This window comes from Lactuca saligna, chromosome 1 (genome assembly GCF_052625555.1).
Source record: "Lactuca saligna cultivar CGN05327 chromosome 1, ASM5262555v1, whole genome shotgun sequence".
NCBI lineage: Eukaryota > Viridiplantae > Streptophyta > Magnoliopsida > Asterales > Asteraceae > Lactuca > Lactuca saligna.
The window spans coordinates 13617778-13637327 of record NC_136417.1 but is presented as its reverse complement, the minus strand read 5'-3'; the positions used below and the strand labels follow the sequence as shown (position 1 = coordinate 13637327).

General features: G+C 31.1%; 3 protein-coding genes across 3 annotated transcripts; 1 reads left to right on the top strand and 2 right to left on the bottom strand.

Annotated features, from left to right (window-relative positions):
• The first annotated feature begins 4586 nt into the window (after window positions 1-4586).
• On the top strand, window positions 4587-6757 carry LOC145002791 (polynucleotide 5'-hydroxyl-kinase NOL9-like). Its single transcript, XM_078961987.1, is given in 7 exon segments — window positions 4587-4789; window positions 4864-4934; window positions 4937-4962; window positions 4965-5048; window positions 5167-5266; window positions 6448-6572; window positions 6623-6757. Coding segments are annotated over 7 exon segments (744 nt in total).
• A 4274-nt stretch (window positions 6758-11031) lies between these two features.
• LOC145011875 (purple acid phosphatase 2-like) lies at window positions 11032-14382 on the bottom strand. The gene is made up of 8 exons (XM_078970652.1): window positions 14191-14382; window positions 13002-13202; window positions 12809-12920; window positions 12498-12727; window positions 12241-12379; window positions 11889-12109; window positions 11692-11813; window positions 11032-11417 (listed from the first exon to the last, which is right to left on the bottom strand). Exons 1-8 carry the CDS (start codon window positions 14365-14367, stop codon window positions 11219-11221), a joined length of 1401 nt encoding a protein of 466 aa, XP_078826778.1. The 5' UTR covers window positions 14368-14382; the 3' UTR covers window positions 11032-11218.
• A 1228-nt stretch (window positions 14383-15610) lies between these two features.
• Window positions 15611-18760, bottom strand: LOC145011800 (purple acid phosphatase 2-like). The gene is made up of 8 exons (XM_078970560.1): window positions 18462-18760; window positions 17601-17801; window positions 17333-17444; window positions 17018-17247; window positions 16761-16899; window positions 16470-16690; window positions 16272-16393; window positions 15611-16084 (listed from the first exon to the last, which is right to left on the bottom strand). The coding sequence occupies exons 1-8, from the start codon at window positions 18642-18644 to the stop codon at window positions 15886-15888; spliced, it is 1407 nt and encodes a 468-aa protein (XP_078826686.1). The 5' UTR covers window positions 18645-18760; the 3' UTR covers window positions 15611-15885.
• Window positions 18761-19550: the final 790 nt, after the last annotated feature.

Genomic DNA, 19550 nt, shown 5'->3' with positions numbered 1-19550 from the left:
ATGTGATTTATATTTGAATTACATATAATCCATATGTGAATTACAGGTTATCAACCTTTTTTGCCTATAGGAAATGACTAAACTTTCAAGATTTATTATGTTTGTAGTTTTTTATCAACCTTTTTTTGTCCGCAAGTATATTTGAATTTTTCAAGTTTGGTCCTGATAAATTTTTTCATGCAATTTTAGTTTTCGTAACATTTTTGGTCCACGTACTGGTAAAATGTCTACCTTTATCCCCTGAGTAAAGCTGATTTTGCAATTTTGGTACCAAAACTAAAGTCTTAGTATTTGGAATTAGGTACCATATTTGCAAAAACCAGTTATATTCAGAGATCAAATGTGTAACTTTCTCCAAGGAAAATGAATTTACCTGCTAAAAGAGTTCGGTTATAAAAAGGGTTTGACTCGGCACTTTCCTAGTTTTCATAATCCAAACAATAATAACATCAACATGCAATATATTAAAAAAAATGCGGTTATAACTTATAATTACAAATAAACTTAAAGCAGTTTCTAAATACCAATAATAATTATTATTACAAAATCTTCAAGGTATCATTAGATAACTTGTCAATTGGTGCCACTTCTTTAACCAACTTTCAGAATATCTAATGAATTAAACAAAACTTGTTTTAATAAAAAAAAACATCTAGAGACCTTCTATCAAATGCACAACCTTTTGAATTCCAACTTACTGTGCATATAAACTCTTTAAGCATGTGTATGACTTCATTTGGAATTTTTTTTAGAACATTCATATTTCATACATCCATTTTTCACTCAAAATACAAATTAGGCATAAAAATTTCAGTTTTCAAGTTGAATGTAGAAGTCTTATTTTGTCCGAATACCGGATTCCTTCCTTGTTTTAAATTTCTTATCACTTTAACAAATCCATAATCATTTCTGTTTTCAATTTGAAAACTTTAAGGATTTGCAAAGTTCACCATTTGAACTTCTTGAAACATCAACTTGAACTAAATGGTCAATCACAAGGTCTACTAGCACCTAGGAAATATGAAGATATGAAATAATTAAAAGCTATTGATGCTTTAAAAAAATATGTGAATGGGATAATTAGAATATTACTTACCAATTGGTTGATCTTCTTGGATTCACCACTAAGTATGTTCATAGAATCTCATATACAAACAAGGTTAACTACAAATAGAACTCCGATAAAATCCTAAGAAAATATCATGGATTATTATAAGTGAACAAAGGAATGCAAACTTGTATATTTGTATTAAGCCAATCTACCTTAAAATTAAAGCAAAGGAGCTAAATATGGTTCAGGACTTTCATCAAGCAACTTGTGTGCACTTCAGAAAAGCTGACACTTTGAATACAAATTGACTATATTTTCACCAGAAAGGTCCATGCTAAAGAGAACAACAATATTCATAAGGCAACACATGAAGGAAAAGAGCAGTAGAGTTTTATATTTTCACGAAAATATTCGTGTTAATAAGAAAACTTCTAAAATCTAAGTGATTTCAATATCACATCTTATATTGAGTCTGATAACTAAATCATAATACGAACAAGCATATAGATTGTCAACTTAATTTTGGTAATGCAGAAAAGCAAAAGTGACATTTGATCTAAAAAACCGAAGAAATGCAGAAAAATAAAAACTTATGTCTAGGCAACTTCTAGTGGAGGAAAATTGAGACCGATATTGAGAGTTATGGGATAGTCTGATAGGCTAAGGTCAAGTGCTTCAGGCGTAAGTATATCAATCGAGACCAGATGCACTTTTCATATTGATTGCACTTTGAATTCTTGATTAACAAAGAATCTTCTTCTCCGTTCAGGTCTTCAATCCACAGAGGAGGCCGAGATGAAGTCGGCGATTATGGTGTACTCCGGGGAACGAATTAATGGAGGATAAAACGATTCAAAATCAAAGCATCTTCATTGGAATTTTTCCTATGAAGAACGTGATATCAAGGAGTGTGGTGGTCGACAGAGGTAGAGGTGGCCAGTGAAGGTAGGAGGGAGGCGATCAACGAAGGATGATGGAGGAGGCAGTCGTCTTTATCGTCAATGAAGAACGCGAGAGGGAGAGAGATTTGATGATGAACATAGAGAAATAGTATAAAGAAAAGGTTTGACAGGATCAGATATAAGTTTTCTATCCCTAAAATGCCATCTAACAAATTGAAATAAGATACCTCCATGTTTTTTATTTCCAAGTTTTTACAAAAATGCCATAAATCATCTTGACCCTCTGTTATTTTGATCTAACGAGCCTTGTTTGGTTCTCGGGTTCTTGGGAAAGTATAGGTTCTCAAATGATCATTCCTCTCTCTCTTTCTCTCTCTCTCTCTCTCTCTCTCTCTATATATATATATATATATATATATATATATATATATATATATATAAACAGGATCGGATTAGGACTTATTTTAAAATGAGGACTCGTGAGGACAACTAAAAGAAATTTTAAAAAAATCTTTAAAAAAATACAAATTATAAAATCAAACATGGATTGATATCCAGGAGAAAAAAAAATTGGATCATTAAAATTGAATCATGGATCATAATGATATGCAAAATAAAAATTTAAAATTGAATTATGGATTAATTTTAATGATGCACCTTTTTTTTCCAATTTTTCCCCCTGAACATACACCTATACTCGATTTTATGATTTGTATATTTTTAATATATTTTTTTTTTCAATTTTGTTAAGGTGTCTTCACAAGTCCTCCTTTTAAAATGAGTCATCACAGGAACCTTAAGATGAGTCCTCACAGAAACCTTACCCATTATATATATATATATATATATATATATATATATATATATATATATATATATATATATATATACACGTTTTCCCGCGCAAAACGGTGGCGGCGAATAGTTTCTTTCAAGCAATTAGTTCCATTCGGAGACATGTTATATTTCTAAAAACACTTGCACCATTATTGATCGGTTTCACAAAAATAAAAAGTGCAATGCCAAAACCAAAAAATATTGTGGTGGTGGATTCCATGGAGGCAAAGGAGATGAAGATTTAAATTAGTTTTCAGTCAACTATATTTTATGCAAAAAATTAAGGAACCCCAATTTGAATGAGCTTTTAAATTTCAAATGATTTGTCGAAAAGAAGTGTTTCAGATTTCGAATGCACCAGATACCAGAGAAGAGATATTTTAGGAGTACAAGTTGGGTTAAAATTGATGAAAATACTAATTCAATCCCTAAAAATAAGGAAATACTAATTTAAATGTGTTCTTAATACTTGTATCCCAAGCATTATCATTTGTAAGATATATATTATAATATTTTTATATTAATAGTTGGTTGTACTTTAAGCTTAAAGACTTGAACGTATTAAAAGAAATATTATTATTATTATATTGATTCTATTTATAGAAATAGTAAGATTTCTTTTATAAAGTAGTATATATATATATATATATATATATATATATATATATATATATATATATATATATATATAATGTTGGTAAGTCATTAATATTTTTAATTCAATATTCTATTGATGTTATAATATTTTATTATATTTAATTATTTTTTTTTCAAGATCAATGTTTATAAAGGATTTATGGTTGTGTTTGACGCGTCGCAACTAATTAATAAGATAGTTTATTTTTTGAACTTTTTTAAGTTATTATGTTTGGTAAGCTAAAATGTTGTTTAGAAGTTAACTTTTTAAAAAAAGTTATTTAAACTAACTTTCTAAGAGCTTTTTAAGATTTTTTTTAAATATACCCCTTAATTAAACATAGAAATACATTTTCCTTTAAACATCCGTTTATATCTTTTTATATTTTTCAGCTAGCTTTTCAACTAGTTTTATGAAACATCTGTTTTTATCAGCTAATTTTTTTATTTAATAGCTAGTTTTTCAGATATCAACTAGTTTTCAGCTAACAAGAGTAAGCTACTATGCTAAACATAGCTTAAATGTCATATATGCTTGACTTTTTTTCAATGATCGATTACTCTAAATTGAAGTAATATGTTAGAAGTACTATGTGTCAAGAAAATGTGAAATGTTTTTTGGACTATCTTTAAATATTATTAAAAGAGAACCTTAAAATCTAAATTGAAGAAATAAGGACCCTTGATTTTATTTCACTCCTATTTCTCCACCATTGGATCATTTTTGATGACATCATCATCGAATATACAAGCGCCTTAATATGCATCTTGCCTCTTATGTTTCATACCCAATTTCATTCCTCACTTTTCTCTGCACACAATCAGCCATCGTCAAAGGCTCTCAAAGCAAATCTCCTCCGTCGTTTTGTTTTTCAGATTCATCAGCTTCAGGTGTGATTCCCCTTTATTCAGATTTTTTATTCTCAATCCTTTACATCTTTGGTTTCCCTTTCCAAGAAGATTCAATTTGATTATTTGATGTTATCTTATTATAATTCCCAATGGAAATTTAGGGTTGTACTTCCAAATTCTATTGCTTTGCTTGATTAACAATCATCAACCGTTTTATCTTTTGGATTTTAGACTTGATTGCTTCATATATTGTATATGGAACCTTTTTCACGAATCAGTTCAATTTATTTTTTTCAGGATGATTTAAAATGACAGAGCCTTCTAAAGTCACAACTACAACCGTATTAATGGACATGTTGAACCATATTGCTCTTATTCATGTGGTTAACACTTTTGTGTATGCTAAAATTAAGAATCTACCTTCCGGAACATTCTGGTCTCAAGATACGGACGCTACTAAGGAAGTAATCTTAATTGAAATCAAATCATCCCTCAAGGACTCCCTAAATCGATCATATGTATCCCTCTTGAGTTCTTCTTATGCAGATTGATTTCAATCATTAGTGAAGATTCATATTGCTTATTCAGTGTAATTGTACACAAAGATTCATGCCATATACGTGATTTAAGTATCATGACATACTTTAGACACTGTTTCCAAGTGACATGAGGATGAGTTCAATTAAAAAAAAATTGCTCAAGCATTGGCTGGTCATCCTCCTTATCAAGTTTCCATGTTAGCTGTCAACATTAAACACCTTCATACTCAAGTTTACCTCAACATGTCAATGGGACAAAACTTTGCATTTTATTGTCGCTCATGATCTCTCATCTGTGCAAAATACTTGAATGCCCTCATCATTTAATATAGTTTTTGTATAACACCATGTGCCGGAGGCTGAAATTTTCTACAGTTTGAATGCAAGTATAGTTGGATTAGCAGTTAGTTGTCTAGGTTCTGGGAATCTACCTCAATGTGTTAGCCTTGGTATGTTATTTTTTAAACATCATTTATATTGTATACAGACAACACTTAATGTGAAAAAAGAAACAAGGCCTAAGATATATAATGCATTTATATAAGAGTGGCAACTCTCGACCCAACCCGTAACCCGACACGAACCCGACACGAAAATAAGAGGGTTAGGGTTGAGATTTCTGACCCGCCAACCCGTTTATTTAATGGGTTAGGTTAGGTTACATGTTTGGGTTCGCGGGTCAACCCGCCAACCCGCCTAATATATTTAATTATCTATTTATTTTAATTTTTAACAATCTAAGATCATATTATACTATTAGTTTCTATTTATCATATCCTTAAATTTTAATTTGGTATTCGTTCGTAATTTCGTATATCATCAGCCATATGTTTGGGCAATGTGGCATTTTGTTGTGGGCTACTGTTAGGCTTGTGTCTCATGATCCCATCATCCATCTTTGACCGTGACTCCTTGAGTGTTGACTGTTGAGTCCTTGTGCAACCAACCATTACGTATTTGCATGCCCTAATAAAAAAATTGTTCCTCACCTGCTCCAGTCTCCACATTCATGAACGATTGAACGAAGGATAAAGATTAAGGAGTTAAGGACTGATCTTCGAAGGAAGCAACATCACGAACTCACGATTTAATCACTCATCGGTCCGATCCTCACCCGTTCATCATCTGCTCATCGATGTTCACACTTACTCTTTTCAGCTTTGACGTTTTCGACCCACCTTCCTTTCTCTCTACGGTAAGTAACAATCTACACTCTACATTATGTTTGAACAATTGCACTTTTCATGAATGTTTTGATTTTTAGAGTTTTATTTGGATGTTTATGACTTTATGTTTAATGTTTATTTTGGATGTTTATGAATTTATGTTTAATGTTTATGAGTTTTAGACTTCATTTTATTTGGATTTTTCAAATTTCATCTAAAAATGTGTTGTTTATTAAATGGGTTATACGGGTTGGGTTCGACCCACTGACACGTGAACCCGCCAACCCATATATTTATACGGGTTATATGGGTTGGGTTGGGTTGATGTTTCTAACCCGTCAACCCGTGACCCGCCAACCCATATATTATATGGGTTGAGTTGAGTTTCTGAATTTCAACCCGTCAACCCACTAACCCGAACTCAACCCAATTGCTGGGCCTACATTTATATATATTGCGTTCAGGAATTGTTAGGGGAGACCCTTTGAGACGTGTTCTCTGCATAATCACTCCTGTTCCACAACATCTTTTGGAGGATGTTGATCTTCTACTACAAGGCTTCATTCAGATTCCTACTTGCTTGTTGCACGTACAAGTTTTTTGACTTATTTTTGTTCTTAATAAATAACACACACACAGCTTCAGACAAACCTTGTTGGAAACAAGACCTTGGCGCTGCCTGTACTAGCATTCAATGTGATAAATGGAGGTTCACATGCAAGCAACAAGCTTGTAATGCAGGATGCCACAAACTGGAAGTATAACATAACTTAAAGTCGCATAAAAAGAAATATGGTCAGCATGCCACAAACGTTGGTGATGAAGGTGGCTTTCTAAAAACGCCCTTCACTTCTTACAATTCTCGCCATATTACAATTCAAGCTTTTCCATTCAAAATTTAAAACTCAAAAGGTTCTAATTACCCATTTAGTAGCACGATTTATCTCCATTCAGTAACCCATATGTATAAGCACATTTCTAGATTAAGTGTATTTTTAAATTAATAAAAATTATATAACTTTACTCATTTGTTCAAAAGGTAATAATCTTGTAACTTTAGTCCTCTATTACACTTTCCTGTTATTTTATGAAGACTAGAGAAAACACCGAGATTACGAACATGGTATAATCTGTGGGTTTTGGGAAATGAGTCTTAAGAAGAGATTGTTAACATAGATTTCTGTTATTTTATGAAGACTAGAGAAAACACCGAGATTATGAACATGGTATAATCTGTGGGTTTTGGGAAATCAGTCTTAAGAAGAGATTGGTAACATAGATTTCAAAAGATTGGAATTGCATAAAAAGAAAATGTTTTTTTTTTTGCAAACTACCATAGTATGTGATACATCTAATTGCACCAGCAGGTTGTTTGGGATTATTAAGGATGATCATATAATGGTCAATTTTAGAAAATTATAGAAATTGAATACATTAGAAATAAACGAATGCCAAAAAAAGTGAATTTGTTCTTTTTATGTCTATTTGGTTCTTTTATGAAATGATATTTTTGGAATTTGCTTCTGAAAGTGATCAAAATTTGCTTTAGTTTTAATTGCATCAAGAAATTAGTTTAGGTTAATGAGGATGGTCATTTTGGTTATTTCCTAGACAATTTCATAATAATGTTTTTTCTAGTGGTTTCATGAGGGTGGGTATTGTAGTCCTGTGATAGTGAAATTGATAGTGAAATCAAAAAAGAACAACAATTTTGGAAAGCATGTAAAATGTTTGAATTTATAGAAAATAAATAAATAAAACATTTTTCTCTCCATAGAATTATGGTTATATGTAATTAATGACTTTGAATCCAATTTTAAAATAATTGATGTGTATTAGGGTTCTCGGTGATGGTGCATAAAATTTTCTGATCTTGCATTTTAATAAAATACTCCTAAAGCCACATGTCACTCATTCCTTTGGGATTTACTCCATTGTGATTTTATCATCATGTCATTGTGCACTTTTAAATAAATATAAAATACTCCAACATAAATTTGTTATAAATTACATCTCAATACCTTTATATTTGTACATTATTTGAATCACTATTTTTATCCTAAATTAACCTAATGAATCCAACATTTAACCTAAATTAACCTAAAACATAAACAAACGTAAATAAACAACATAAATGAACGTTCATAAACATAATTGAACGAACGAAATCATTCTTCATGGTCGCTCGTTTAACTGAACGAACATAAATTTATGTTCATATTCGTTCATTTATTAAATAAACCAACATAAACGAACTTCCCGCCGAATGGTTCACGAACAGTTCCCTGAACGTTCGGTTCGTTTACAACCCTACTTACAATCATATTTTTCTATTTTCTTTTGTTCTTTCACTTGCGTTTTTTTATATTCTGTTTGTGTATGTGTGTGTGTGTGTCTATATATATATATATATATATATATATATATATATATATATATATATATATATATATATATATATATATATATATATATATATGATATTTTGTTCGAATACATTTATTAATATTTCTTTTGACTTTTTATTTAAATAATTTCTTCTATTTTTTTTGACATTTTGTTCAAATATATTTTTTAATGATTTTTTTACATTTTTTTGTTTATATTTGTTAAAAATTTCATGCTCACTTTAGGCATAATTCATAACTTAATTTACTTACAATCCTATTTTTCTATTTATTTTTAATATAAATAATGTTAAATAATTTTATTTTTTTAATTCAAAGATATAACTATATAACATATATAAGGTTGTATAATTATTATTTTTATTAAGGTTTTTTATATACATTTTTTTTAATATGTACAAAAGTTTGTTAAATGTGAATATGATTAATATAGATAGGCTAATCGGAATCCAAAATCGAAAACGAAAAAAATATCTAAAAGAATTAAATAACTCGAAAATACTAAAGTTAAGTCTAGTGTGAAATGACATAGTCGCTCCCGTCAAGATTATAAGAGAGTCTTAGGTTAGCCTATGTGTACCTAATTTGTATTAATCATATTCACATTTAACAGATTTTTTTACCTTTTTTTATAAAAAAAAATGTTTATAAAAAGCTTTACAAAAATAATAATTATACAACCTTATAAGGAAACTATCAGAAAAATCTCAATATTTTTGAAAAGGTTTCATTTTAATCCCAACAAAAATTGAACATAAAAGTCACAATTAATTCATTTTGGCTCAAATTAATAAACAAATATTTTCCTCTTTTAACAGGAAACGACATATTATCATGTAAAATCAAATAATAGTGACTTTTCTATTAAAAAAAATTATGACTAAAGTTAAACTTTTTCAAATGTATTGGGATTTTTCTGACAATTCCCCTAACCTTATATGTGTTATATAGTTATATATTTGAATTATAAAATAGGGAGAATTTTATATATGTCCCTCTTAAACTTCAAAATATCATATTCCTGGTTTAATTTATTTATATCATATTTACCCTTCATAAACCTTCAAAATATCATATTTGTCCAAATCTTTTTTATAACGTTTTTAATATTTTATAATAATCTTTTATACCTTAGAATTATTATAATAATTAAGAAATTTAACAATATTATTCTTATGTGTATGATAATTGAATATGAACTTCTAAATTGTTGGAATGTCGGTCACTTGATAGACAAAAAGATTCATCTTCAACCCTTTCTATAGAATGTATGTTTTGATTGTTGAGTTTTTGTTGTTGATTATTATCATGCTGTAGATATTAAATATTACCATTAATATTTTGATGTTTAAAAAGTACATATAATATATTTTGATATTTAAAAATGGCATATATAATATTTTGATGTTTAAAAATGACATATATGATATTTTGAAATTTTATGAAGGGTAAATATGATATTTAGAAATTTTATGAAGGGTAAATATGATATTTAGAAATTAAGTTTAGTAAATATGATATTTTGGTGTTTAAAAATGACATATATGAAATTTTCCCTTTTAAATAATATTTATAAAGCCTTATCTGTATATACAAACAAAAAAATATGATTGTAAGTGAAGTAAGTTAAAAATTATGATTATAATGACCATGAAATCTTTAATAAATATAAACATATATATATATATATATATATATATATATATATATATATATATATATATATATATATATAAACATTAAAATGTATATTTGAACAAAAAATCAAATAAAAATAGAAGATATTATTCAAACAAAAAGTCAAAATAAATATTAATAAATGTATTAGAACAAAATGTCAAAAAAAAATTAAAATTTACAAACAAAATATTAAAAAATGTAAAGGAAAAAAATATTAAAAAACACAAAAAATCTAAATCATAGAAATATGTATAATTTATATAAAACTAATGATAAAAAATAGACGAAGTTACATAAATGCTCCATGTTGCTGGAACAAAGTACATAAATGGTCCCTATGGTAGGAAGGGCAAATGTGTCATTTCACAAGATACTTAGCTGAAAAGTTAAGACTATTAGCCAAAATGATTGTCTTTCTAAGATTTTGAAACCATAGAGACCATCTATGCACAAACATTTTCATAAGGACCGAAGTTGGTCAGTTGTATCAACCACAATAACCATTTATGTAATTTTGTCAAAATTATATGATGATGCTTGATGTGGAAACTCATTCTAATAAATAAAGGATTTTTTTTCACTTGTCACACTCTTATTTAATTTGTTAAATGTCATTTTTGTAGTTATTTTGAATTAATTTTTTTTCACATGTCATTTTATAAGTTTTTATATTTTTTTAAATTTCACATAATATTTTAATGTAATAATTGCAATAGATATAATAATAAATGGATATCAATGTCATTAATGAATTACCTATTAATTTCAAAATTCTCAAAATTAAAGCTCATTAATTTTTTCGTTTATTTATTTAAATTATTTGTTTAAATTTAAAAGATAAAAAATCTTTCTATTATAATAATTAACTTTTTTTATTTTCTTATAAATTCCAAGTTCTCAAATATTCAGACCTTTATATTTAATTTTTTTTTAAAATAACCCATACAAAATATATTCAAATGAAATATTAAGTTGTAGATTTGTCATTTCACTCGTCGTTACTCCATATAATGTTTAACATGAACATTGACGAGATCAACCTAACGACTCATTTTATAACACACACCTTAATTTATTAAAAACAACATATAAAAATTCCAACGAAAGTATTCATTTGTGGATTTCAAAGTGATCTTGAAATTCCACCTCAGAACGATGTTGCCAAGGAATCTTGTGATGCTTTCCAATATAAATTTTCAAAACGTAAAGAGTCTCCTTCAACAGCATATCCATCTTGATTACGATGCCACCTAAAGTATGCATGAGTCTTATTCTTGATCTCAAAAATCCCATGCCCATAGCTCGGTTCTCGATATACTGAATACCCTGGCTGTGGATCAATCATTCTGTACGACATAATTATCAAGTATCTTTAGAATATTCACACGACAACAACATAACAGGTTGTTCTGTGTTTGAAATGCATTAGATTGCGATTGACACGTAAAAAAAAAAACTCTAAGTTTTTGTCTCACCCAAAAAGGTAGAGCAAAAATGGGACATGGACTCATTCTTAATCTTTCCCTCGTAAAAAAGACATAAATGCCCTCCTTGTCATAGGAACTAGCCCTAGAAAGCTTGTCTAGTCCACTCAAGTCACAGATATTTTGAGCAACATACTCGTAGAGTAATCCTTCTTGGTTTCCTCCATCTCCGATAGTTATGTAAACAGGGGCAAATCTGTCATTTCTGGGAGTGCACAATCTGTTTTCAATGTTGTAAGCAATATTTGATACGCGTTCCTGAAAATATTAAAGAGGTAAAGAATTTTTTTTCTTGATTTATGGAAAAAGTGTAGGAATGTAACAACTTCTTACAGTTCGTTCGTAGGCATGAACGTGTCCTGAAAAGACAACATCAACTTTGTACTGAACAAAATATTGTTCATACATCACTCTCATTGTTTCACCTTCCATGTAATGATGCACATAGCTACTGTATAACGGACAATGCATAACAACAATAAGCCACGGTGTCTCACTTCGGTTCACTTTTGGTAGCTCACTCATGAGCCACTTATACTGAGGTGTTGACTTTCCTAAAAAAACAACGAAACATGTTACTATAAGAAATACCTAAATAGCATCATCATTCATGAGGCATTTCAATATTTTCTTGAAACGAACTCTGATAAATTCCGTTTAGAAAACACTCCATTTATATTCTTACCATAAGCTGAATAAGAAGACATGACAATTATGTATGCTGAAGCTCTCTTGATTGAGTACCAAAGAGGAGATGTGCTCCCGGATGATTTATATGGTACGTAATACCGGTGTGTGTAAGGCTTGAATGGCTCTGTCTCACCCTAAAAAATCAAAATGGAGAAATACTATAAATGTGTTTTTTCCTTTTTACTTAATATAGAAAGAAATATGACTTAACATAGAAATGGTTATATTTACAAGAATCAAATTATTTCTTACATATTCAGGAAGAAAATCGATTTCATGATTCCCAGCACTCCAAATCCATGGTTGGTAAGCAACACTTCTTTCAACAAACCTTGCCCATGAATCCCACCTGTTATTATCATGCAAAGGGTACGCATCCGCATAAGAAAGGTCTCCAACAAACAACACGGCTTTCCCTTTTGCCGGGTTTGACTCATAATGAGTCAAAGTCCGATTCGAGTCAAATGTTTGACCAAGATCACCTGTTGAAGCATACCAAAAGACGACATAACATCTCGGTCAAATGGGTCAATGAATCAGCACGAATTCAATTGTTGCAATACCAATAAGACCGAAAGTATATGGCACATCAGGGCCCACTTTAGGTGGCGTGGTGAACCAGAATTGTCGTGCGGCATTTCCAACTCCAACCTCATAAAAGTACTTGGTGTCATACTGCAAGTTTTATATAAAAATGTTAATATGACCACTTTGTTAATCACTGCAGAATTTAGTTAAAGTATGGATTTTGCTTACTTCGAGATTCTTGATAGTGCAGTGATGGATGTACGGTGAGCTGTAATTGTAGTACTTGTAGGTGACAACGGTTCCTACTGCGTGTTTTTTGAGCTCACTATTCTCAGCCCAATAAATCACTTCACTGGAACCAGGTTCATCCGGTGTAACCCAAGAAACAATCACTCCTTTCCCTTCGTGATCCCCTTGTGTTATGTGAACCTTCATTCAAACAGACATTCCTTCAGAAATCATGATTAGCTAGAAGGTTTAAATGCATGACATATTAATGCAGTTTTACTTATTTGTGCATCATAGCATCTTACTTTCATTTCTTTCTATTACATAATACAACTTTGAAATCTTTTTTTTTTTTTATTAACGCGTTATATATTGAAAAATCTACCAATTATAGTGTTGCACTTTTATTTATTTCTTATTAAGATATTATACTTTAAAAATTCTATAGATTTTAAGAATGAGAACTGATTTTGATGTTAATGACGTTGCAAGAATTTAGTATATTTTGTTAAAATGAAATTAAGATGTTAGAATAAGCTAATCAATGAGAGTATGTTGCTAATGTTTGCATTTAACCCTTCCAGAAAGTAAAGCTTACAAAATACTTCTAGTAATCACACATCAAAACAAAATCCTCTTAAAAAACAGTCCAATTGTTCAAGCTTGAAAATAATACAACCATAAGTGTATAAGTTTATAAGTTCATAACACACACATAAATCAAGTGTTTACAACCATAAAATATTATAATTATTTAAAATCTAAAATCTACACAACTCGACATTCATTTTCACCAACTCGTACAGTTACGACCCAAATTTTTTGAGAAATTAAAAATAATCATCAACTATATAAACAATAATATTAAATTAATAAAAAATAAAAAGTAATAAAAATTTTAAACATGTTGATGGGTTATAAACAGGTTTGAAATTTCAAGTCTAACCCAACACATTTAATTGAATGGGTTAGATGGGTTGATCCGTTTCATTACTAGGTTGGGATTGTAGCCCTTGCTGAAGTGTCTCATTGCATTCAATAAATAGACAATTATAACGAGAGATATACTAATATACATGGTAATGAGAAATACATGCATGGTAGATATACACAAAGATATATCGTCAAACAATATGTGATTATGTGTGCATATATGGATCTATATAGCCAAAAAAAGATTAATAGATACCTGCTGAGGAGAATTATAACCAGAAGGAACTGCAAAAACATCGCTGTTTAATGGCATATCAGCACTAATATCGTTGCTTCTGGCATAGCTACTGCTGATTCCTCCATTGCATGATCTTAGAGCTCCCAAAATCAAACCCACTAACAGATAAACGGATCCAACGCTGACCCAATTCATACCCAATCCAAATAACAGAAATTAAGCAAATTAACTCCTTGTTTCTTGTTCTTATATACATAGTGGGTTTCACCTTGGTGTGCGTGTTTGGATAAACTCGTTTGGCCTGTTTTAGAAGCAAAAATATCATTATCTTGATGTTGAATCAAATTGGCTCCATGAGGTGAAGTGGGGAACACGTGCAGCTTCTGGTCAATAAGACAATAATCCAAGTCCAGAATATTCAATTGCCATGAAACAAATGCATGTAGACCTTTAGAAGCCGTGGAGTATCTAATAAAGATAAAAGTTTATAACCGAGATTTGATCCTTATAATTACTATCAACAAATGTATTAATCATTGAGAACTCTCGTGTTTTCTAGTTGTCTGTAGTTCAAAACGTGCTAAATTATATCTTAAAATTAAAAATGTAGGAGTATTAAATTAAAACCTAAAATTCAAAAGAATGCCAAGGTTGTCACAACTTTATTCCTAAGATGTAATTTAGGGGTTGTTTTGTAATAAAATTTGGGGAATTGGAATTCTATACGTTTGATTCAACTTTTTGAGATGAATTTTGATTCCTAAATGAAATTTTTTTTCCACCAAATGAATGAAAGTGAATTCATTCAAAGTTTGGATGGAATTAATTCCAATTCATGAGGGGAAGTGCAAGATTACATTATTACCCTCTACCACCATCACTACTAATACCTACCACCAAACGCCGTCTCCACTGCTGCCACCACCACCACCATCGCTGCTGCTGCCACCAGCCGCCACCGGCACTGCCACTACGGCCATAACTACCACCTATCACCACCACCACTGTCACTGCCATCAAGCACCACCACCACCGCCATAACACTACGCTACATTTCATAGCCACCACAAGCACCCACCACCACCTCCACCTGCTACCACCACCACTACACCTGCCACTGCCGCCAAAGCCAAACATAACTTATAAAACAAAGTAAAATTAGAAAAAAAAAAATAATAATAAGAAGGGTAGTTATGTCATTTTATATCGTTTCAATTACATTTTCTTCCAACCAAACAAAATATGGAATTGGATTCCAATTCCATTTCCTACCAACCAAGCACACTATGAAATTGGATTTCAATTCCCAAAAGATTTCAATTCCTTGATAGATTTTAATTCATTCATAAACATTCTGCAAACCAAATTACCAAATTATTTTCATATTTCATTGCATTAATGAAAAACTTTACAAGTTTTGAATTTCATCTCTAACAAAGAAAGAAAAACTATAAAGGTGAGATTGATTTGAAGAAAGATATGGGGGTAGGTTGCAGTGTTAAACTACGACCTTGATTTGGAGTTGGCTTGGAGAGTTATTACAAACAACAATTGACAATTCGCATGAACGACTCATTTTATAACATACTTTTTGTCGATACCATGATCATAATCATAACAATTAACATTTACCATTATTACAAACATCATATGACAATTCGTATGAACGTATTCAATTGTGGATTTCAGAGTTTTATGATCATGAAGTTCCACTCAGAATGAAGTAGCCAAGGAATCTTGTGATGATTTCCAGTATAGATTCTCAAACCATAAAGAGTCCCCTTCAACAGCATATCCATCTTGATTACGATGCCATGCAAAATATGCATGAGTCTTGTTCTTGATATCAAATATCCCATGCCCATAACTCGGTTCCCTATATGCTGAATACCCTGGTTGTGGATCAACCATTCTGCACCAAAAAATTATCAAATCAACAGGTTGTAATCTAAAAAGGTGAAACAAAAGTGGGACATCGACCCTAGTACAAAAGACATAAATGCCCTCCTCATCATTGTAACTAGCCCTAAAAAACTTGTCTAGTCCACTCGAGTCCCCATATAACATTAATAATTGCACACATATTTTAAGCAACGTACTCATAGAGTAATCCTTCTTGGTTTCCTCCATCCCCGATGGTTATGTAAACAGGGGCTAATCCGTCATTTCTAGGAGTGCACAATCCGTTTTCAATGTTGTAAGCAATATTCGATACGCGTCCCTGAAACATATCAACAAGGTAATGAATTTTTTCTTGATTTATCGCAAATGTGAGAAAGAATGTAACAACTGCTTACAGTTCGTTCATAAGCATGAACATGTCCCGAAAACACAACATCAACCTTGTACTGAACAAAATATTGTTCATACATCACTCTCATTGTTTCACCTTCCATGTAATGATGCACATAGCTACTGTATAACGGACAATGCATAACAACAATAAGCCATGGTGTCTCACTTCTGTTCACTTTTGGTAGCTCACTCATGAGCCACTTATACTGAGGTGTGTACATTCCTACAAAACAACAATACATGTTACTATAAGAAAGACGTAAATACCCTCCTTATTGATGTGACATTCTTACCATAAGCTGAATAAGAAGACATGACAATTATGTATGCTGAAGCTCTCTTGATTGAGTACCAAAGAGGAGATGTGCTCCCGGATGATTTATATGGTACGTAATACCGGTGTGTGTAAGGCTTGAATGGCTCTGTCTCACCCTAAAAAATCAAAATGGAGAAATACTATAAATGTGTTTTTTCCTTTTTACTTAATATAGAAAGAAATATGACTTAACATAGAAATGGTTATATTTACAAGAATCAAATTATTTCTTACATATTCAGGAAGAAAATCGATTTCATGATTCCCAGCACTCCAAATCCATGGTTGGTAAGCAACACTTCTTTCTACAAATCTTGCCCATGAATCCCACCTGTTATTATCATGCAAAGGGTATGCATCTGCATAAGAAAGGTCTCCAACAAACAACACTGCCTTCCCTTTTGCCGGGTTTGACTCATAATGAGTCAAAGTCCGATTCGAGTCAAATGTTTGACCAAGATCACCTATTGAAAGACAACCGAAACAAATTAAGTCCCATCTCGGTCAAACGGGTCAATGAGTCAGCATTATTTCAATTGATGTTTATACCAATAAGACCGAAAGTATAAGGCACGTCGGGCCCCACTTCAGGTGGAGTAGTGAACCAAAATTGTCGCTTAGTGTTTCCAATTCCGACCTCGTAAAAGTACTTGGTGTCATACTGCAAATTTTATATAATAAGGTTAATACAACTACTTTGTTAATCATTGTAAATTATGATAACAACATGTTTTGTTTCTATTATTCTTCCAGCAACCCCTGAGTGGGCCCACACTGATCATAGACATAAGAGCATAGAAGCATTGATTTTGCTTACTTCAAGGTTCTTGATGGTGCAGTGATGGATGTACGGTGAGCTGTAATTGTAGTACTTGTAGGTGACAACGGTTCCTACTGCGTGTTTTTTGAGCTCGCTATTTTCAGCCCAATAAATCACTTCACTAGAACCAGGTTCATTCGGTGTAACCCAAGAAATAATCACTCCTTTACCTTCGTGATCCCCTTGTGTTATGTGAACCTTCATTCAAAATTAGGTACAAGGTTTAAATGCAAAAAATAGCAATGCAGTGTTAACATTTTGAACAACCTACCAATTATAAAATCCTACTTTCTTTTCGTTCTACTATAGTACTACACCTTTTATTTTGAAAAATCTACCAATTGCATTGTACCTTTTATGTGGCGTTGTTATAAGTAGGTAGATTTTTTGAAATGAATTTGGAATTTTTATAATAAACAATCTTATACATTATAAAGGAAAGAATTCAATAATTACGTTGGACTTAAATGAATAAGCACACTTGAAAATTGGTGAATTAAATCAAGAATCACTATACCAAATGTATGAATTGGAAAGAGAATCTCATAGTTTGCTTAACGAATCTAGCCAAATTGTAAGATCTGAATCACGAATCGTATATTCAAAGTTGCAAAACTAAAATTGGAATCTATTTTGAATTGGAAAGTTGTGTAGAACTTCAAAACCATATGTGAGATTAACATTAATTTGTGATAAGTAAAAATTTCTCAACTGAAATTTTCAATGATTTTCATCAAAAATACCCACTTCAAATCCAAGCATATGTATGATAAGATAATCAGAACTCAAATTAAGGTTACCAAAACCTACTGATGTATATACACATATATGAATGCACAGATAGAGAGTATTAGAAACCTGTTGAGGAGAATTATAACCAGGAGGAACTGCAAAAACATCGCTGTTTAACGGCATATCAGCACTAATGCTGTTGCTTCTGGCATAGCTACTACTGATCCCTCCATTGCATGATCTTAGAGCTCCTAAAATCAAACACGCTAGTAGATAAACGGAGCCAACGCCGACCCGGTTCGTGCCCATGGATCTTAGCTTGACCCAATAAACCTAGAATCCAGATAGCAGAAATTAAACAAACCCCTTTGTTTCTTGTTCTTATATACGGAGTGGGTGCGAGTGCTGACCTTGGTATGCGTGTGTGGATAAACTTGTTTGTGTTGATTTAATTTAGAAGCAAAATTATTGATTGATTATCTTGATGAAGTGGAGGACACGTGCATCTTATACTCAAATTACTCAAGTCAGGAATATTCCCTTGCTATGGAGCATATGTATTTAGAAGTCGTGAAGTATCTAAATAGATAAAAATTTATAATCCAGATTTGATCCTTAAAATCAGGTATTAGTTATATGTTTCTGATTTATCTATTTATCAATTATTGAATCGATTGGTTAAAAATGAAAACATTCTGATATATTGGTTATCTTAAGAGTCATGACTAAATTCCAACATTACGATCCCTAGAATTTACGGACCCTTGGCTATTGCGGGGCCCTGGTCACACTCCCTAAATATGGTCGGATCCGAAAATAGCTATCAGCGAATTGGTTTATCATATGGTTTTATGTAGGGATAACAATTGATGATACCACACGATAAAAATACACGATACAAAACGAAATTTGAACGAAACTGAAATTTGAATTTTTATTCGTATTAAGTGTAAAAAACGCAATGTCGTGTCGTATTCGTGTTCAAAATTCAACATGAAATTGACACGATTTAGCATTTGTTTTTCGTGTTTGTCGTGTTTTGTATGATTAAGGGGAAATGAATTATAAGTCCAAAGAAGTTTCCAAACCATTCAAAAAACCCCAATTATGTTTTGTCTGTTCAAGAAAACCCAACGAACATAATATTTTGTCTAAAAAAGCCCAACTAACTTACACTTTCGTTCACTTCTCATTTAAGGTCAACCGGTAAATGAA